The sequence below is a fragment of the Clytia hemisphaerica genome, unplaced genomic scaffold (assembly GCF_902728285.1).
Source record: "Clytia hemisphaerica strain Z4C2 unplaced genomic scaffold, Clytia hemisphaerica genome assembly, whole genome shotgun sequence".
Taxonomy (NCBI): Eukaryota; Metazoa; Cnidaria; class Hydrozoa; order Leptothecata; family Clytiidae; genus Clytia; species Clytia hemisphaerica.
In genome coordinates this window covers 152,301-173,547 of record NW_027104237.1, presented here as the reverse complement: position 1 = coordinate 173,547, position 21,247 = coordinate 152,301, and the positions used below count along the sequence as shown (strand labels likewise).

Sequence of the window (21,247 nt, the reverse complement as noted above, 5' to 3'; positions counted from 1 at the left end):
AGTCAGAGCTTCAATTCACAGATTCAGTAGGTATAGAGCTTTCAAAATTTGAAAACAGACACTGCATTGGTTACTACAAGACATACTATCCACACGGTTTTTTCGATTCGTGAAAAAAATAAAGTAGTTTTATCAAAAAAAGGTTCTCTTTTTTTTGGTATAATCAATTCCAACAAACAACAATCAATATAACAGTTTTTTGAAAACCATCCCACAGTGTAAACATTATCAACCAACTAAACCCACACCGCCAAAATTGTAAAAATAAGTCAATATAATTTCTATCAACATCTTCTCGTAAAATGTTTTTTTCCAACATTCTGATACCAATCATGGCTGGAGGCATCATGTGTAGAGTGACTGTGTGCCATTTCATTGCTTTTAATGATCACAATACCAAACATCAACCAAACAAAACTGACGCCAAGCCAAATCTGGCGATTAAAAATTTCCATGAAAATTATAATTGAAACTTATCTCGTAAAATGCTTTTTTCAACATTCTGGAGGTGTTCAAAGCTAGAGGTATTATATGTAGAGCCAAGCAATACATCAAAAGTTATTTGCTATCCCATTTGCCATGAGATATATGAGTCAACAAATCAAACAAAAACCAACAAATCATGTCTCTTCACTTTCATGTCACATCGTGTTTATATGGGGTATCAGAAAGCCAATCCACAAGAAGAGCCATCTTCCTTTATTATGGAGTGTTCCAAAACTATTGGTAGGTTGTTTGGAAGTAAAGAAACCCACACAGTTTGCTTTATTTTGAAGATTTAACTTGAAAACAAATTGCATCTTTCTAGTAGAAACTCATGTTTCAACCTGCTACATAACATTGGTCAGTCGGGTCTGCTACTAACATGTAATAGTTTTATAATAGCTGAGCTTGAGAATCCATAGGCAGAACTTGTAACATGTATTATGTGTATAATTATGTTAGTCGACTTGAATCATGATACATTACTCACATTTCACTGGATGCATTTTCGCTGTGGAATTATCCGCAAAATTTTCTGACCGCGTTCTGAGACGGAGGCTAATAAGGGTCATATAATTTATGAAAATTCGGATTTTTCCTTTATTTCAGTCTTTCCTCTCCCCTCGGGCGGCACATACCCGTCATTTCCAAGCCATCTATTTAATCAAGGTCTTGGAAATCAAATCTATTGTAAAGAATATTGCTGCAATAAAAGTCTCGCTAGGGCCTAGGGCCAAAATATTCGCGACATGGTTGCTAACTTGTAAAAGAAAGACGCCATACGTGACTTGAATATTATTAACGTATTTTCATAACAAATTCTTATGTCCAAATCTTGTGTAGTGATATCATATTTCAGATAAATTATAATAATTCGACCTCTTTTCCCCCCTTTTGGTACTCAAACAATGTCAATAGAATTGTTTATTGCATGTTTTACTTTAGAAAATGGAATACTGATCGTATACTTATTCATTTGGTCCATCTAAAGAAATACATGTTACAAATCGAGAGAAAAATTGGAGGAATTTGAAACTCAGTTCAGCAGTAGCTATAAATTAATTAATACCACATCATCCATTTGGAATGGCCAGAGGGGCAGAAATGATTTGTTGAATTTGTGAGGAACTGGGAGGTATTATAATCGTGGTCAACCAAACCAATGTTTTGACTTTGAACCTATTGTCATTCTTCTGGAAATTTGTCGTTATTCGTTAGTGTTGTGAAGTAGGCACTTTCTTCTCCTCCTAGCCCTTCGCATCTACAATCATGGTCGTAATATTTGAGAAAAAATTGAAATCCATTGAGAAGTTTGAAACCACAATCGATTTGTAAGTGCTCCAAAGTAGCTTGGAAGGGTAGATTTTTAACTCTGAGTTTTAACATGATTCTTAGGACCTTAGGATGTGAGGATCCAAATGTTCAAAAATGGTCGAATAAGGCTCATAATATAGCCTGGAGGTCTATAAACCTGAGCCAAATTGAAATATCCTTATTACAATTTGTTTTCTGATTTTTGAAAAAAAGTCATACCCTTAGAGAGACTTTATTACAATTTTTTTCTGGAAATCAAAAAATTTCCTAAAAATCCAGAATTTTCCGACCCTTAGAGCAAAGTCTTTGATTATAGAGAGACTAAAGTGATTTTTCCAACCCTTAAAGTGAAAAAACCGACCCTTACCGTCCACACATATCCATCACCCATTTTTGCTTAAGTACCCATCCCCCATACCCCCTCCCCCGGGGATCTAGTCCTTTGTTTGGGCTTTACAGAAATCTAATCTGTATCTGTATCTGAAGCGTCGTCCACTTTGTTGGTTAAAACAAGCATCCACTTGTGATGCAGGACTTTTCCGATTCCTTTTCTTTTTCCTTTATTCTTGTTCCTTTCTCTGCTCTATTTTTCCATCTATAAATTTATTTACTTTTCTTATCTTTTTTAAATCACGAGTCTCTCTGACCCACTCAGCTTCCAGATCTTCATTGTTTAGGCATGTGAATAGGTGTTCCGTTGTTTCTTTCTCACCACATTCACATATTCTTCCTTTACCGAAATTATTTCAATATCCACCATTTCTAACTTCCTTCTTATTTATTGTCTATCCAGCTTCTTTCTCTCAAATTGTTGGCCAATTTGGTGTCTGGTTTTCCTTTTTCCTTTCTGATTTTCTTCCCATTCTATCTCAATTCCTTCCTTCATATTCAATTTGATCATCTTTTTCCATGCCTCTGTTGTCATCTCTCCTGCCTGATCAATCTCTACGAATTTTTGCGAAGCGAATAAGTATGAGCGAAGCAGTTTTTGCTATAGTGTGTGCGTACCTTTAAACTCTATATACCAGGGGAGCGCAGAAGGAAAATGAAAATTTAGTTCCCATCTGTTAAATGTAGATAAGTATTTCGTTCAAGGTTGTGTTTCTCTTCCAAATATAGGTATCAATCTCGGTTTGGTAGATGGTTTCGTTAATAAAGTTGATCTTTACGGCACCGAAATTGTCCGAGTTAGGGCTTTTTTCCAAAAGAGACATTTCGTCGTTTCCGTATATTTTGTATCTCTTCCTTCACCCATGAGACAGCTGATTGGTTGATATTTTTGTACTATCAGACAACTGATTGGTTGATATTTTCGTTGTTATGGTTTTGATCTTTTTATTTTTATTTATCGAAACCATTTTGTGAATTTTTTATTCGAAGAATATTTACTGGAAGAATTTTATCGACCTGGAAGCTTTTGGAAATCTCTACCAACTAGCTACCAGTTTAGTGAATTTATTGCTCTTCTGCTGTGGCGATTATCATTTGGAAAAATCATATAATCAGTTTTATCCACCATAACATTTTGGATTCAACAAAACACAACACATAACTTTGTGCACCAACAGGGAAGTATATATTTGTTGACTTTTTCCTCACTTTTAGCAGTGGGAAGGAAATTGCACTCCACCTTTTACAGTCATAGTTTTCTTTTCACTTGAGAGAAATTTTTCTTGACACAAGAGTTAAATTTCCCAGTATCCTGTCTGTCTGTAACTGGACTATCTGATCTGATTAAGAAATATCAACACCGACACTTTTTAAATAAAAAATTTGACGTCCGACTAAAACAGAACAGTCCTAAATATCCACTATTTCTATATTTCTCTCATCAAGTTCGTCAAAATGTCAGGACAATCAAGACTTTTTCCACTAGGGGCCAAAAAATTTGGGCCAAAATTCTGTTATTCAAGCTTTATATTCTGTCGAAAGTTTTCGTGACTTTTTTGTTTATAATTTTGACATTAACTGTGGTAACTCAGGAAAGTTAATGATTAGAGAATTGTTTATCGCTATGTCAAATGCACCGATTGAAACATACCATTTGATTCCTTCTTTTTGTCTTGGGCCGGATTATGATCACAGTCACTTTCAACAGTTTGATGCTCAAGAATGTCTAATATATTTGCTGTACCAAATTTATGATTTAAATCTAAGTTCTTCTTCTTCTACAACATTGACTTAACTGGCAAGTGAAAACATAAATTAGAAAAAGGTGAACCGAGATGAACTCATCTGGTAAACCGGCTGAATCGAGGTGAACCCAGAACCCAGCTTCTGCAGAACTTACTTTGAAATGTTCTTTATGAATTTTGAATGTGGAAAAGTTTTGTTGTCAACATACTTGAAAATTTTCTTAACTTTTGCCGTGAACTTTTGAACCTTCTTTGACATGCCTTTTGTCGTCAACTATAAAAACTTTGAAAAACCTTTGTTGTTTATGAGTTAGTTCATCTAATCTTTCCAGCTCACCCAAATAGAGACTTATTCGCATGCATAATTTTGCGTTCTTTTAAACCATATGTAGTTAATTCCTGTTACAAAAAATGATGAATGAATCTGTAGGGGTGGTACAGTCACTTTCGGTCGGGGTTGTGAATGGCAAAATATGTTGTTCTTTGATTAGTTAGGGTTTGTTGTTCTTTTTTGTTGATTTTTAATAGATATTTGTCGTTCTTTTTAGATGGACTGGAAACGTTAGATTAAAACAGTCTCTTTTCTCCTTTTTGTTCATATACCTTACAAATTTGTTTTGATTTAACTTTGTGTTTTAATGACCAGTCAGGTCATTTATTTGAGGGCTATGCATGTTAGCCTCCACTGATGCAAGTTACCCCATCTCACGGTATATAATTGTGTTTTGAATGTGGAAAGCTGTTAATTTGGAAATTTTCTTCGACACGTTTGTCTAATACTCTCGGTTAGTCGGGGGTTTGGAATAAGTAGGGTGCAGGGGGGTTGGAAGAAATTTCAAAATTTAATAAGCGAGGGGGGGTCGGAGAATTTTGGAAAAATTTATTTGCAGCCCCACCCCCCGGCTACCGTAACTTGGTCTAATGTCAACATCCCTCCTCTAATTCCGACACCCTTTTTATGGCATGTCGATATTAGACCAACTTACGGTATTAGGTACCCAAGAGTATGGGAAACTTTTGTTGTCGACTTGAAGTTTTCTTCCACATACATTTTTTTCCCTTTGAAGGGCATTCTTTCAGATTACAAAAATGTTTCCCATAAGATTTTTTTCCCTCCTTGCAATCTGTTGGAAATTATGAATATGAAATTGCTTTGTCCTGTTTTGAAAGTTTTTTCCTTTTTTTAACATTATTAGTATATTATGATAATGCAAAATGACTTTTTTTTTAATTATGAAATTTTTTGTGAAGGTGAAGCGTGACGCTACAGATCAAATCTGTGTTCTGACTGGACTCACCAACCTTTATGATTATAAGGGTACAGTTTGTTTTTTATTTTTTTAAATTCAAAATGCCCTGAATGTGTTACTGTAGTGTTTTCATCTTACTTTTCTTATATTGTTGTTTCTTTAAACTTTTTGCTATTTATTCTAGAAAATGACAAATAGAACGGTTGAAGCTTCATTTTTCATCAATGAGAGAATCTACAGATGTCATTTTTATAGAGAGGGAGTGTTTGTATGTCTTAAATTTCTTGCTTGCAACTTGCGAATCGAGGAGGCTCTGGATCGCTTCGCAACTTTTATATATATACGGCTTGTTTTGGCCTTGTGTCACAATTTTCCCCAATCTATTCTCATCCGATTTCATCATGCTTTCATACAACATTAGTCTTTGGTACTGTACTCTTTGCCTCATTCGCCATATCCCTATTCCTATTCTCACCATAGAAAAAATTAAAAAAGCGCGGGAAAGTTTGTTTATATTTCCCCGGTACGTTTTACAATCTATGAAGCCGAGTTTAAGACGTAGCTTAATCCGATCGAAACTCAATACTAACCCGTTTTACTTACTTTGAAAGATAGGAAATTTGAAAATTACATCACATGGTCGAGAATGGGATAGTTTAGAACAGAACTATTTCAGGAGAAGGAGTCATACAAAATGGAGATTCTCAGAGATAACTCAAGGAAAGAATTCAAGAAATTTCCTGGCGCATTATCAAGATGGTTCTTTTGGTGAGGTTTTCATTTATTCTTCAGTTGATATTCAGGGACTCTTCTTATACCTACCGTTGTGGTGAAGTCGGGTAACTTCTGTAACTTACATGGGACAAACTTGCATAGCCATCAAATGACTAAAAGTGACCAATCAAAGAAGCAGCAAAATGAAATGAATGAACAATGCAAGTTACCTGACTTCACGGTACCGTTTTCCTCAATTTTAAATTCAATTCCATATCATCTACTTTTTATATAGCTATAATCGTACTAATCTAATCCAGTGTTAAGAGTACTCCTGTTTTTATCTGGTGCCAGGAAATTAAATGTTCTGATGCAGGACAGGTACAGCCCAAACACACATCAGATGATCAGATTCAGCAAACAGGGCAGGGGGGTGTTTTTTTTTAATTTAATTATTTTAATTTTATTATAATCTGATCTGTAATAGTAAAGATGTTGAGTTTAGAAAAGGTAGCCTCGATTTTAGAACCTCAAAAATCCAAGATTGAGTTTTTGACTAGGTGGCAATCACAAGCATCTTCATTTTGCGTCCTCGCTGGGTCTTTAATTCCATTCAATACAATTTAAAACATATATTTACCCGAAGGAAGGGACACCAAGATTAGAAACCTAATTACAAATGGTGCAACCTAAAAAAAAAATTAAAAGTTTTAAGTAAAATAAAATAAAATATAATAACAAAGTAATAAAGTTTTAAAAGTATCCTATACCGTCAACTGCTCTAACTTGGGACTATCTGACAAAACATGGGATGGCAATTCGGCCAACATTTCTCTGAACCTCCAAAGTCTCATTTGATTTAATGAACAGCGTATTGAAAAATACATGATTTCTCTTTCGCACACAGTAGGCTTTTAAATCGAAATATGAAAAAAATCTGTAGTGGAACACACGTGAGTGTCCTCTAAGAGGAACGAAGAAGTATGATTGATAAACTTGGTGGAGCTATCAAAACAAATTTGTTGTCAAAGAGATTTTAACAGTAAGTGAAAATACAAACCAGATATCAACCAGTCCCATGTTTCGACCAATCGTCCCAAGTTAGAGCAGTTGACGGTATATCCTAAATAAATCTTTTTATTTACATTTTTGTTTTTTTTCATGAAATATATACAGTTAAAAATAATAAGACTCTGGTATGCAATTACTATTGCTGAGGGGGTTCCTGAGGGGCGTTTTTCAGGGGTCGGGCAATGCGAAATAAAGATATTTGTGATTGCAGCCCTAATAAGTTGCTCTAATGTCGACATCCGTCTTCCAATTTCAAAACCCTTCCTTAGAGATGAGAATAATAGGAAGGTTGTAATCACTGATAGACAAAAGATATTTTCCTCTCTGTACGTTAAACAAAGATAATAAGTTTCAATCAGCGATTCTGACTTTCCTATTATTCCTTTTACACATTATTTGACATTAATCTGTCAACATTAGACCAACTTACGGTATAGCCTCCTTAGTTTGGAGCAACCTCAAAATTCTGTGTTTTCTTTGAAAAATTGTTTAGCCTTAGTGGGTGGTACTTAAATCTAATCACTTAAAAGTGTAACCTCAAAAAAGACCGTTGCGTTTTCCCAAACAACTATTATTATGAAGGAAATGGATACAAGGACTACCAGGGTTGGTGAGGGCTTATCTAAATCTCTTAAAGTCCCTAAACCCAAGATATAGATATATTGATCTTTTAAGTTGTTAAGTTTACCTTTGAGTTTCAGAATCTAGCTTGTGGCATAGTTAAAAATAAACTAGTACAGTAATTTGGGAAAATTTATGATGTAATAACATCATACAACTTTTTAATCATGATGAACTTTAATAAAGTATATTTTCAATCTTTGAAAGAAAATTTGGACCAAAGATGCATCATACCCAATGTCTTATTTTCTTTTCATGTCAGTAAAAATTGCAAAAAATTGCAAGAATTTTTAAACTATTTTCTTTTTAGGTATCACAATGAGACTTTTACTGTGGGCAATCAAAGAAAACTTACAAAAAATGACATCTATAAAATACCAGAAGAATATTCTAGTCAAACAATGGTTGATGTTTTTAAAAGGTAAGCTCTTACTAGCTTGTTTATAATTAACTAAAGAGCATGAATCTGGTAATGTGGCCCACTTTTGGATTTATTAATTTTCCTACTTTGAGGCTTTGGTGAAATCTCTATAGGTATATAGTCATATCAAATCTTATTGTTTCTGGTCAATCTTGATATGGGCAAGCTTAAACAGTAACTTTTTCTGATATAACAGGTACTCAAATTTTCCTATAGGGGGCTTTCTTTCAAAATGCAAACGGAAAATAAGGTTTTTAAAAAAATGATCAACATCATTGTATAATAATTATCAACAACATGCTTTTTCAGCTTGGTTTTTGTTGTTCTCACAGCCAGAGGATATGAAAAATGAAAAACACAGTAAGAACCGGAAAAAAAAGTTTTCTTGGCAAATAAAATCAAAAATGTTGCGGACATAACTATTTCCGTTCACAAAGTTATGTCCGCGCAGATTTGACACAGAAAAAAATTGCTTTTGCTCACTGGTTTTTACATTTTAAATCCTTCCCAGATAATGGGAAACTAGAGCAAGTTGCAAAAAAACGCCAGTCTTGGTCAACGCGAAAAATTATTTTGAAGTGAACAGCGTCTTGTTTCCGTTCACATCTTTGAGTTATTTCTGCACAATATTTAATCCTTTAAATTTTTCAAGGAGTTATCCTTACTCAGCGGAATCATTTTTTCTATGTCAAGGGTTACATTTGGGTTCATTTTATACAAATTTGAAGTCTCAAAGGCTATTTGTTGGGAGACAGTGAAACAAAACAGTTTCTCCAAAAATCAGTTATGTCCGCAACAAAAAGTCATGTCCGCAACAAATCATGAAGTTTTCTCAACCTCCAAACACCAATTTTAGGTTTCTTTGACAAATTATTGCATCTAAGGTCATTTTAAGTTGGTTACAACCAGAAAAAAGTTTCATAATTTTCCATTGGCAAGATTTCCAGTTTATTTACTTCTTTCATATGTATTTCATGTTGCGGACATAACTATTTTGTCTAAAATGTTGTTGATTAAGTGTATTTGCAAGCTGGCATGATGTTTTATTATATGGAAGTAATGCTTAGGCTATTCGAAATAGAAAACAAATACTCTGATGTCAAGTTAAGGTCCAAAATGAAAATTTTAACAGAAAAAATGATGGTTCTGAATCTGTGAGCTTGAATAAAGAATAAATCATGCATTAATTTGCATATTAAATTCATTGTGTAGTGTTCACACAACATAATCTACTACACATTCACTTACAAACTAGTTAGAATTGCTCCAATAGTTCAAAACAGAGTCACATATTCTGTAGCAAATTGTATGTTGCGGACATAACTATTTAAAGTATTTATCAGATTTTTAACCCTTTTAAGCAGTTATGCTAACACCTTGACAATACTAAGAGATACATTTGTAAGTACCATGCATTTACTTGCTTTTTTCAATTTTTTGTGTCCTCTAGGGTTGTTCTTCTATTAGAAATATTAGAAAGTTTTAATATCATTGTTGAGTCTTCTTTTGTTCTTTTCATGAAGAAAAACATGTAATAACTGAAATCAAACCAAACCAAATCTTTTGGTTTTATATTGATTTAGTCTCAAATATTCCTTACAGTGCCGTAGCAACTGGGGGGGGGGCAAGGGGGGGGCTATGCCCCCCAATAATTTTTTCAAAAATGGTTATTTTGCAAAATGCAAAGTTTATCTTTTTTAATTTGTCATAATTGTGACAATTGAGTGCATTTTCAAGCAATCTAGAGCTCAAATTTTAAAAATGTTCCCCCTCAGGCCAAACCATGGTTGGCCCTCGCGGTGTCACTAAACTTCAGCCCCCCCAATATGAAAATGCTTCCTACGGCACTGCCTTAAATTTTGGAAACAGAAAAAGACACTCCAAAATTTTAAATAAATGATGTAAAATGTTCTATGGTTCTACCCTGGAAGAAAAAAAGTTATGTCCGCAACATAGCATTATTACCCATTTAACCCTTTCTATTGAAAAGGTTGAGTGGCTTTTCAAGGAAAAATCATATTTACTGATTATGAAGATGTACAACAGTTAAAATGTCAAGCTCAAAATTTAACTTTTAAAATTAGATTATGACAAAAAGTGATATATGATTGGATTCTATTTTACAGATAAATCTTCAATTTTCAGAAAATTATAGTTACAAAGACCTTTCAAGACAACAAATTTCAATGATTAAGTTTCGGTTCAAGTACAGCAAAGTATTAAAAGCCAAATAATTACTCAGTTTAATGTTTATTGCTGATTTTAAAGTAAATTTGACAAAAAGTTATGTCCGCAACCAACAAGGTTTCATTTTCTAATTTTTTATTGATCAACTGAAATATAGCAAACTTTTGGTTTTTTTGAAAGCTTATAATGAGTCCTTCAAATCTAGAATGAAGTTACCTGATCTTAGCCAGTTTTCTTTTCATGAAGTCAAACTTTATGGGAATATTTTTTAGTATTTTAGATTTTCGTCTGGATTTGAAAAATATAACATACTGGACTGTAAAAATTGCTTTTCAATGCAGCTTAATATATTAGCCATGGACTGAAATCTAAGACAAGTATTAGATTAGCATATTTTATCTCAAATATAGTGTAAACAACAAAGAGTTTTTTGCCAAATTTGTCTGATTATAACTACTCTAGGTCAAATTTCTGGACCAAGCCAGTTTGATTGTGATATTTATGTTTTCTGAAAATTGAAGTCATTAATAAAAAGATTATCCAGGAATATAAGTGAAATTCAAAACTTTATTTTTTCTAAATTTTTCACCTATTTGGGTGACATTACCAGATTCATGCTCGTAAATGCTCTGATGCTCTAGAGGGATGACGAATGCGGTGATCTGACCTGGTTGTTCAGAACATTCAAAGAGTTTGCCTTATGTCCTTATGATTCAGGACCTATTTTCATACCCCTAACCAGGCAATCGGCGTGTGGTGTTCAAACTAACCTCCCAGTACTTTCATTTTCAAAATTAGATCTCTGATTTTCCCAGATTTGACCTCCCTCCCCAGTGTGTTTTTGTTCCAATTTTTGATTAACCCCCTCCTCCCCAAAAAGTGCATTTAGGCACAGATATCAATCTATTTACCGCGTAGCCCGGCGGAAGCCCGGTGGAAACCCGGCGGTACTTCTCATTCGTCAGGACTTGTCTAAAATTAATAGCAATTTTCATTAGAATAATTTACCGCCGCCGCCGGGTTTCGCGGTGTTTTGCGGCAACCCGTCAGTAATCAACATTTTTCATTAGAATATTTTACCGCCGCCGCCGCCGGTTTGCGGTATTCTGCGGGTTTCCGCCGGTATTCGTATATCACCGGCGGCGGCAGGGTTTTTTTAAACAATAGATCCAAGAAAAATTCATAGTAACACAGTGATAAGGCCAAAAAAAAAAGTAAATCGGCCGGGTGAACTTTTTTTTGGAAAAAAATATATCTCACCCGGCCGCAAATAAAAAAAAAACAGCGAGCTCGTCGCAATAAAAAAGATACATAAAGAGTTTATTTTCCATTTTACGATTTTACGATCCATTTAACAATTTTATTCAAAGATTTATAAAGAGTTTATTTTCCATTTTACGATTTTACAATCCATTTAACGATTGTATTCAAAGATTTACGTATGTCACTTGTGTTTTGAAAAAGAAAATCTTCTGTCACAAATGTTTTCTACTTTCCTGTTTTATGTTGTTGTGAATAGAATTACCTTAGAGTACAGCTTCTTCTTAAAATTTCGTTTTTTCAAGTAAAGAGACATCGAACCTGGATTATTTTTTCGTACACGTCAATTAGAGTTTTTCTAGGAAAATTGAAAAAAAAAATATTTTCCGGCCGCCCGGGTGAGATTTTTTTTCGTCACCCGCATTTCCGGAAACAAAACTACTTTTTTTTTTGGCCTAAATAGCGCTAACTTTTGAATGCCCCATTGCAAACGAGAGTTAAGTTAATATTGATAATATTTGTATTATACCTGAGTCTTGCTTTTTTCATATTATTATGTTTTTCTTGATTATGTGTCTATCTCACTTCTTTTTATTTAGATTATGGAGCAATGAAATTCAACAGAAACAAGAAAGAAATAAAAAACCAAACTTTTTGTCTGCCGTATTCCGATTTTTGGTACCAAAGTTGCTGTTTCCTCTCATGTTAATGACTTTTTCAGTACGTAGTAATTTTTATTCATATTTGAAACTAATTTTATTAGAAATCTACGATAAATTCAATGTCGTTATAACAAAAGATTCAGGTTATAGAAAGTTTTTTTTTTTGGAATGAAGGATTATATTTCAGAATTTAAAGTTGGCATCAAATTATAGAAAGTTGAGAAAAATATACCGGGTGACCCACGAAAAAGTTCAGACGTTTCTCGACGTCTTGAGGCCGAACAAATGTCCCAAAGTGCTTGGAGTTTAGATATTTAGAAAGTAGATATCCTAACTTAAAATTTGAGCTATCACTTTTTAATTTGACCAATTTGTTCTCTACTTACGAGCTTTTAAAGTCAAAATTCACTTTTCGGGAAGTGTAAAAAACACGTAAAAAAGGGGTATCAAATTTGGTATTTTTAGGCGTTTTTGATATACAGTTTTTGAAAAAAATCTGAAAAATCTACAAAAGCGCCAATTTTTATAAAAACTAGTCTTGTTTTAAACAAAAATTACTTTTAAAGGTGTTTTTATTAATTATTAATGTCATAAAACTCGTTAAATAAGTCAATTTGTAAGTGATTTTCTAATTGATTGCATAAATTTAATACCTCTTTTTTACGTGTTTTTTACACTTTCCGAAAATTGAATTTTGACTTTATAAGCTCATAAGTAAAGAACAAGTTGGTCAAATTTAAAAAGTGATAGCTCAAATTTTAAGTTAGGATATCTACTTTCTAGATATCAAAACTCCAAGCACCTTGGGACATTTTTTCGACCTCAAGATGTCGGGAAACGTCTGAACTTTTTCGTGGGTCACCCGGTAAATCAAAATTTTTTAAGAATCCACTATCCAAGGTTGTGGAAATGACAAGATAGTTAGGCACTGTTTACATTTAAACCTTCCTACAATTCTGACCTGTTCAAAATGAAATGATACATTTTAGGGTAGTCTTCGATCCCTCTTTTTGTTCTTAATTTAAAAAAAGTATTTATTTTTCCCTTCACAGACATCACTAAGGATTGCATCAACATTTTTCCTAAAGTTTGTTGTGGAAGCTATCTTAACTGGTTCAACCACAGAAGGTTACTATTGGGCCACAGCTTTAGCTTTTGGTATGTTAGGCCAATGGCTATGTCATCACCAGTTTTTCTACCGATCAGAAGTTGTAGGGAACAATATCAAGACTGGTATCCTTGGTCTCATTTACCAGAAGGTATTTCGAAGATTTGCAATTAAAAAAGGCAATGATTCTAGAACTCACAAATTCCTGTCTAGCCCTTGTTTCATAAGATGTAACACTGCCATGACCTCACAAAATAATAATAATATTAACAATAATGTGAATTTTCCTTGTTCTTCAAAACAAGCAATACATTTTTTAAGAGTGGCTTATTTTAGAAGAGATTGCAAAGGTGAACTTTAATGGGATAACTTTGGGGGGATCAAATTCCATGGTTGAGCTCATGACCAAATTTCCATTGGGAGTTAATTTTGCGGATGACACCCAAATTCACAAAATCTGCAAAATTTAATCCCTGCGAAAATTTATCCCATTAAAGTATATCCTGACACTTGTACGTACGTGGTAATCATAGCTTCCTTTTCTAGGCAAAATGGATTTACCTCTGATGTCAACTTTTTAAGCAATTTCCTCAATTAAAACATAAAACTACAATGTAATGATTAAGTGGGTGTGAATTGAATTCTAAAAAGGAATCAGGTCTCTAGTCGAGTTGCTGTTTGTTTATAAGACTGGAGAATGGTAAAAACATATTTGAAAAATTATAATAAAAACTATTGATTTTTAGGCCTTAAAGTTGAGCACTGGATCACTGGGTACCTTATCGACTGGACACGTGGTCACTCTGGTCACCACTGACACAAGGAAAATTCAAGAGGTATGTAAGAATATGTAAGAATAACGCCATAAAAACAAATAAAATTAAATTTCATTTAAATGAATAATCATTGGTATAGTCCAGTGGCTTATCACAATAATACTTCAGTTTGTGAAAAAAACATGAAACTTGGCACAGACATGCACAATTATAATCTGAACAAAAAAATTGACAGAGACACATCGTGAGAAAACCACGTGACTGCTTTTGAAAAACGTAAAAATACTCAAAAATCTCAATATAGACCGAGTTTTAAATTTATGGAAGATCTCCTCCTCAATGCTCATGTTCTTCTCCATTACTTTAACTCAATCTAGTTCATCAAGATTTTACCCTTTATTCCACTGGCTTTAAAAAACCACAAATGATCTTTAAGTGCTCCAAAACTTGCTAACTTTATATATACAGGTATGTATCGAGTTTTAACTTAAGAAGTTTTTCTCAGGAGGAGTTCTAAAAATTCTGGAAAACGTTAATAATACCCAAAAAATCTCAATATCTTTCGAAAATTTATTATAGGGAGACTGAAATTTATGGAAAATCTCCTCCGTATTATTTAATCTTCTCTATTACTTTATCAATCTAGTCCATCAAGATTTTACCCTTTATTCCACTGGCTCCAGTATCATTGGTAGTGGTCAGTGTCATCTTGATCAACCAATTTGGTGTTGCTGCGTTGACTGGGATAGCCTTGCTGGTGATTTTCATCCCACTTCAAATTGTGGCTGGCAAGTTCTTCGCCAAAATGAGGTAGGTGACAGACTAACAGCATTGCTATACAATACTGTCTTTGCAATATGCAATTACAATAGGAAAAATACAGTTTCCTCTATGCCCAAGTACCAATGAATATACTAAAAAAAAGTCTAATATTTTTGTCTGGTTACCACCTTTTTTGATAGTTTTGCACCCACGGTACTGAAATGATTTTTAAGTTTCTTAGGTATACCACGACGTCACTAAACGACATGGTGTCCCAGATTTTAGTACTGATCCCCCCTGTGCCAATCCTTTTAAATGTGACCGTCCCGTGCTCTTTTCGCTTTCTCCTATGCCCACTCAAAGACAGTTCTTTTACAGTATCGCATTCTATCCAATTCTTTCTTTAGATTTAAAGTTGTGAAGAATACAGACAAGAGAGTGAGCACAATGAATGAAATTATCACATCCATGCAAGTCACAAAGATGTATACATGGGAAGATTCATATGCTCAACTCATCAATGATGTCCGAAAGTGAGACTTGACATTTTTCTTCTTTCACTGAACTCGACAAACAGACTCAAAAAATGTAATCCAGATGCTGGAGCTCAACTACTTTTTTGTCTTAAATGACTCCGATGGGAATAAAAGTATGTGACTAGAATGCCGAATTATATTTAATATCAAACCTATGGCAGCAAAAAAATTAGAGTTATTATCATATAATTATAGAGTAAAGACATGCAGATAAAGCATGTTACAAAAGTAACTTCAAATTGATCGCTGTTAATTTCTATCCTTGAACAGTAATGTCAACCCTCGGCTGACACCTGCTTTTATCTCAATATAAATTGCAGTGGAGACAAAATAAGCTTATAGTTTTTGATAGAATTCGAATTAGATAGCGGTTTTTGTGCTTGTTGAAAAGATAAACAGTTGAGTGGCTGGAATATTACCAAAAAGGAAAAAATCAAAAAGATCGGAAAAATGAAGATTGAAAATAGATGAAGAAGATGAAAATACCTTCTTAAAGAATGGTTATATATGATCTTCATTTCTATATCAGAAACTCATAACGTCATAAAATGCAAAAAAAAAAATCAAAAGTATTTATTCTGTTATTCACCTTACAATATTATATCTTCTCTTCTTTGCACTAGGAAAGAGACGAGCTCCATATTTACAGCATTGGTTGTCCGCGGGATCAACTATGCTTTTTATTCATCAAGCCCTTACATCATTGGTTTTGTTATCTTTGCAACCTTTTATGGCTTAGGTAATAATTCATGGATATACAAGTTTTATTTTATAAGAGCATACAACATTTTTGAAGCCTTTGGATGTTCTTAACTTTTTGAGTTTTAAGTCTAAAAAAAGTTCTTAATATGTTCTGTTTTCACCATTTTTAGAGCATTTTTTGCCCATTTCCCTAAAAATCGGGTGTATGAGTCCGCAAAGCCTAAAAATGTCCTTAAGTTGTTCTGTATGCCATCGAAGCCTTATTTCCTCATTTAGTTTGTTCTTATAAAAGAAAACGTGTACAACACAACAATGCATTGTCTTTCAAAATTTCAAATCAAACCAATCAAATTGTCTTCTGAGATTCACCTACTTTTATAGAAGAGTTGATTTGTTGAAAGTGATATACTGGGTTTTAATTAATCTGAAATGTTAAAACTGTGTGCGCCACAAAAAAACTTTCAAGTGAGTTATCTCTAGTTTTATGAATTTTGAAATTCTTGAAAAATTAAAAAAAAGAATGAATCCTTTTCCATTGAAAGTTAAATTTTGATGTGTCATTTTTATTAAATATAGTTTCATTAGACCAAAAGCTATTTCAAAATGAACAAAAAAGTTACTTTACTTTATACTAAGGCTTCAAAAAAGATGTTGGATGATTCTTATGAAAAAAACTGCACTTCACCGGGCCGGTATTCAGAGTAGCAGTATAACATTCTTTCTTTTTTTTTCATCATCAGGTGGCCAGTTGACGCTTTCGTCCGTGTTTCAAACCATTTCTTTATTATTTGCCAGCCGTTTCGAGATCTGTTTCATGTTCCCTACTGGTATACAATGTCTTAATGAAATGAAAGTGGCTTGTCATAGAATACAGGTAAAAGTGATATACTTTTTCTTTGTAATAATGAGACGATCTACAATCACCGTAATACTGGCATTTTTTTTATAAGGACATCTATTTAAAATCTTTGAAACCTTCCGAAATGTTCTTTAACTTTTTGAGTTTTTAAGTCTATAATAAATGTTCTTAAAATGTTCTTAATTTTGTCATTTTTTAAAAATTTTTGTGCCACGTAACTCAAATGAAATCAAATGAAACATAGAGGAAGTACTGAAATCTCAATTCTTGCCCGAGCTTTTTAAAATTCTGAAAAGTGTTAAAATAACCAAAAATGTCAATATATTTAAGCGGCTTTTGCAGTCATGTCGCTCCTTAAGATATTTTTCCATGAGACCAGGACTAGGGGTATCAGCCAAGACATGACCATCAATTAAAGTACCAATCGAGCGTCAGTTATTTTTAATGAACGGCAGGAGCCTAACGACTGGATTACAAGAGTAATAAACCAGCTGCGCTGGAAGGTCAGCCCACAATCCGAAATGCTAAAATAATTAGAAGATTAATTAGATGATATTAAATTCGCTATGGAGTGTTGTCTGTACACAGACCCAATATCTAAAGCTAATTTCAAAATTCATTGCCGTAGAGGGTCTGTTGTCTTTGTCTTTTCTCATTTGAGATTTTTAAACCGACCACTGCGATAGAGTGCTGGTGAGAGAGGTGTTGCTATTTAATAAATAAATATAAATAATCTCTAATAACTTAACCATGATAGAAAGTCACTGAAATTGTAAAGAATTAGTCCGGAATTTTGCTGAACATTTAGTGAAAATTTCTTCTCTTAGACTTTTCGATGATGAGATTAAGACGGAAAAACGTTATGGTTCTTAACTAACTAAACTAATACCGTCGCCGAAAAAAGTCTTACTGGTTTACTAAAGCTATACAGGTTTTAGATTTCAAATTAAAGCCGCAACCAGGCGTCGTTTCTTTCTATCTCAAACAGAATTCATTAAGATTTGAAAAAATAATATATAATAATAATAAATTTTTCGTGGAAAGGATTAAGTGGTCGTGTACGGTTTGTAATAGCCTGCACTACACTTTCCTTCTGTTTTGCAGTTAAGTGAAAAAGGCTTCTAACAGATGGGCAAGTCTTTGAATTTATTCTGCAGTGGGAGAATAAAGCTATTTTTAGCATCCAAATTTGTCTGTCCCCCTTTTGGAATTTTTTAAAGAAAAATCCCGCCCCAGCAGAAGGGGGGGGGGGAGGACAGGGCAGGAAACTATAACAATGGAACAATTCTTTTTCACAGAATATCTTGATGTATGATGAAATGTCGAGCGAGGAAACATCCCAACAATCGACATCATCATCATCAGATGATCAAAAACATGGGTCTGAAGAAAATATAGTCCATTTCAAAAATGTTACAGCTTCATGGGATAAGGTAACTTCTTCGAATAATCACCAAATCACCAGTGTGTCCAGATTTGTGAAAACTTATACAGGGTGTCCCGAAAAAAAGTATCGAGTCGTACCACTTCTATAAAAAGAAAGTTCTTATGTGTGTTTCACGAAATTTGCAATGTTTATCAAAGTTTCTCTTAGTTTTCGCTAACAAAAATCATAAAAAAAGAAATAAGTTTATACCTAAACTAAGTTTCTCTCTGTGTCAAATTAATTGTCATGAGACATCTTTTATGAATAATCGCACGATGAGTTATTTTTTCTTATTTGGTGCGTCTTCAAAGAGAGCAATTAATCGTTAATTTCATCCTGTAGAGAGCAATTAATCGTTAATCACACTCTTCGATGCAGCGCCAATGTTTACAAAATTGATTTTAATGTTTTTTCTTACTTTTTTTTTTCATCGAACGTTTTAATTGCATTTGAAATTCACTTCGTGAGAAAGAAAATCTATAAACAACAATAAAAAAAACATAGAGAGAAAAGAAAAATATAAAACTTTCAGTGAAATTTCTTGAATTTACTTTTCTAACTGGGAAAAAGTTATGAAACCCATTGTGCGATTAGCTCGTAATCACATAATAACTCGTACAATTCGGAAATTGCACTCGTGATTTTTTTGTTTCAAATTTTCATCGTCCTTCCGACTCGGAAAATTAATAACTAAAAAATCACTGGTGCAATTATTCTCGAATTGCACTCGTTATCATGTGATTAGTACTAGTAATCGTATGGTTTGGAGTGCAATTAACGATTAATCACGAGTAACAAAGGAGAAAATAGTAATTTGCACGAGTCCGAAGGACGAGTGCAAATTACGGTACTTTCTCCTTTGTTACGAGTGATTAATCGTTAATTGCACGACAAAACATACGATTCCGAGGTAATCGTCAGTAAACATTCGAAAACCTCCTTTTTTTCTTTTGTTTAAAAAGAAAACATTGCAGTGTAATTTTTCTTTGTTTTCAATTAAAAGAAGCTATTGTAACGTAAAATATATTTGTTCTTTTTTATATTGAAGAAAATAAATGTCTTTGTTTTTTATTATATAGTAAAAAAAAGTCTCTGACACAGGACTTGGGAGAGAAAAGAATAAGGGGACAAAAGTGTCCCCCCGCCGAAGAGTGCAAAAAGTGGTAATAGTGCAATTAACGATTAATCGCACTCCTCTAAACCAATCAGATTCGAGTAATTTTGCACGGCTGACGATTACATATACTAACTCAATTCTCAATAACTTTTAACGCCATGAAAATTGTAAAGAAAGTTAATTCTTTTTAATCATAATGACTGTTGTAAAAACAATTATTGTGTTGATATATATTTTCTTACATTTTGCTAAACCCACGCATCAACCTTCTACTCAGAATCATGTTCGAACTCGATACCTTTTTTAGGGACACCCTGTACAGCAAATAGCGCTCGACGTCTCATACGTCATAATTATTTTCAACTCAAATTTGTACGAGTATTTTCAGATTCACCGTGGTACGCTATACTCTCGGTACTTAAGCGTTCCCCCGCTAATTATTTTTTCAAAAATTTTCCAGCACCCAGGACATTCTTATTCTATCCCCCCCGCTTAATAATTTTTGGGAAAATGTTTTTGAAAGCTCCCTCTTTTGCCCTAATTCTGCTGTACTACATAGCCTCCTTTTTAAAAATTTTCTAAAGTCTACTTCTGGCTGAACTTAGCTTTCTAATAATTTTTGATGACGCTGAGTCCAGTGAATACGGCCACTGTTTCTGTTTTACGTTGGTATGAAATTTTCCTTTCCACTTGCATTTATAGAATGCTGCTGACCCGATCCTCCAAAGTGTCGATTTAAAGTGTGATCGAGAGGTATACAAATTTTAAAATTTATTATCGTCATCTGTCAAATATCAGTATTATGTCTATTTTATACCCATTTTATTTGGTCCTGGAAAGTTTTGCCTGTACACAACTCTGTTTACTTAACTTTTAGCCCAAATGTAAGCATGATTAGTATTTTCTACTCTAAAGTACATATGTCTGACAAACGCCCTGCCCTCCACGTTTGTTGATTGGTCGATTTTTTCTAACTCCCGTACCATATTTAGGAGCGCCCCCTCGTTTATTAGATAGGCTTTCGTAGTCGGTGCAGAATAAAATTTTGAAAACGAAAGTAGTTGGCACGGTGTTAGAAACTTCTAGAACATTCTCGAATATTCAAAAGATGGACTCACTCGCTAAGACAAAATCTAGCGTTTTGTTTAATGATTCCAGTCTGCAAGTACTAGGTAGGCGTAACCAAGCATTTGTAAACGTTGCTCGTTTTCTATAGAAAGTTAGAAAATTTCTTGAAAATGTTCTCTGAGAGCCACTTGTTCGCCTGTGTCTCTCTAAGGGTAACTTTATTCTCTGTTTATAGCCAGTTTTCTCTGGTCTGACCTTACATTCTCCTACCCTCTAGTACTGCCTACCTACCTTAGTATGATTTCATGTATGAACAATCGAACACTGTGTGAAATTTTCGACTCTGAGTCGTCTTGTTAATTTTTGAAAATGTTATCAGAGAGCCTTTTTTGGCGCTATATAGAGATCCACGAGATCCTGGAGATCCACGCTATGATTTCTTATTCTATATACTGATGGCGAAATATATAGCATGGTATGGGCAGAGAGTTTGAACTTCCCAGATCCTAATAACGGTTGAAAACATAGCCAATCAAATTTTGTTATTCTTTTATTGGTCACACTTTCTTAGAGAAAGCGCAACTTCCGAAATTTGTTTTTTGTTTTAGTAAGTGAGGACAGCGCAAAATTCGAATATCCTACTGTAAATTTTTTGAGGCAGAATTGTGCCTCACAGGTCATACCCGTCCTGTATACATCCGATTATAAAAAAATACCAGACGGTTCTCCTGTCTATATTATAGCATTGTTTGTAATTTATGAAATCAACACCAAC

General features: G+C 33.7%; 1 protein-coding gene across 1 annotated transcript in view; it reads left to right on the top strand.

Annotated features, from left to right (window-relative positions):
- Nucleotides 1-5,790: 5,790 nt before the first annotated feature.
- Nucleotides 5,791-21,247, top strand: part of LOC136816047 (ATP-binding cassette sub-family C member 4-like) — a 62,635-nt gene continuing 47,178 nt past the window's right edge. Inside the window, exons 1-11 of the mRNA XM_067072478.1 lie at nt 5,791-5,950; nt 7,899-8,009; nt 12,056-12,176; nt 13,171-13,377; nt 13,973-14,062; nt 14,649-14,812; nt 15,172-15,297; nt 15,924-16,039; nt 16,743-16,876; nt 18,160-18,294; nt 20,107-20,157. Of these exons, the coding sequence (XP_066928579.1) occupies nt 5,877-5,950; nt 7,899-8,009; nt 12,056-12,176; nt 13,171-13,377; nt 13,973-14,062; nt 14,649-14,812; nt 15,172-15,297; nt 15,924-16,039; nt 16,743-16,876; nt 18,160-18,294; nt 20,107-20,157 (1,329 nt within the window). The 5' untranslated portion in view covers nt 5,791-5,876. The remainder of the gene's footprint in view (nt 5,951-7,898; nt 8,010-12,055; nt 12,177-13,170; nt 13,378-13,972; nt 14,063-14,648; nt 14,813-15,171; nt 15,298-15,923; nt 16,040-16,742; nt 16,877-18,159; nt 18,295-20,106; nt 20,158-21,247) is intronic.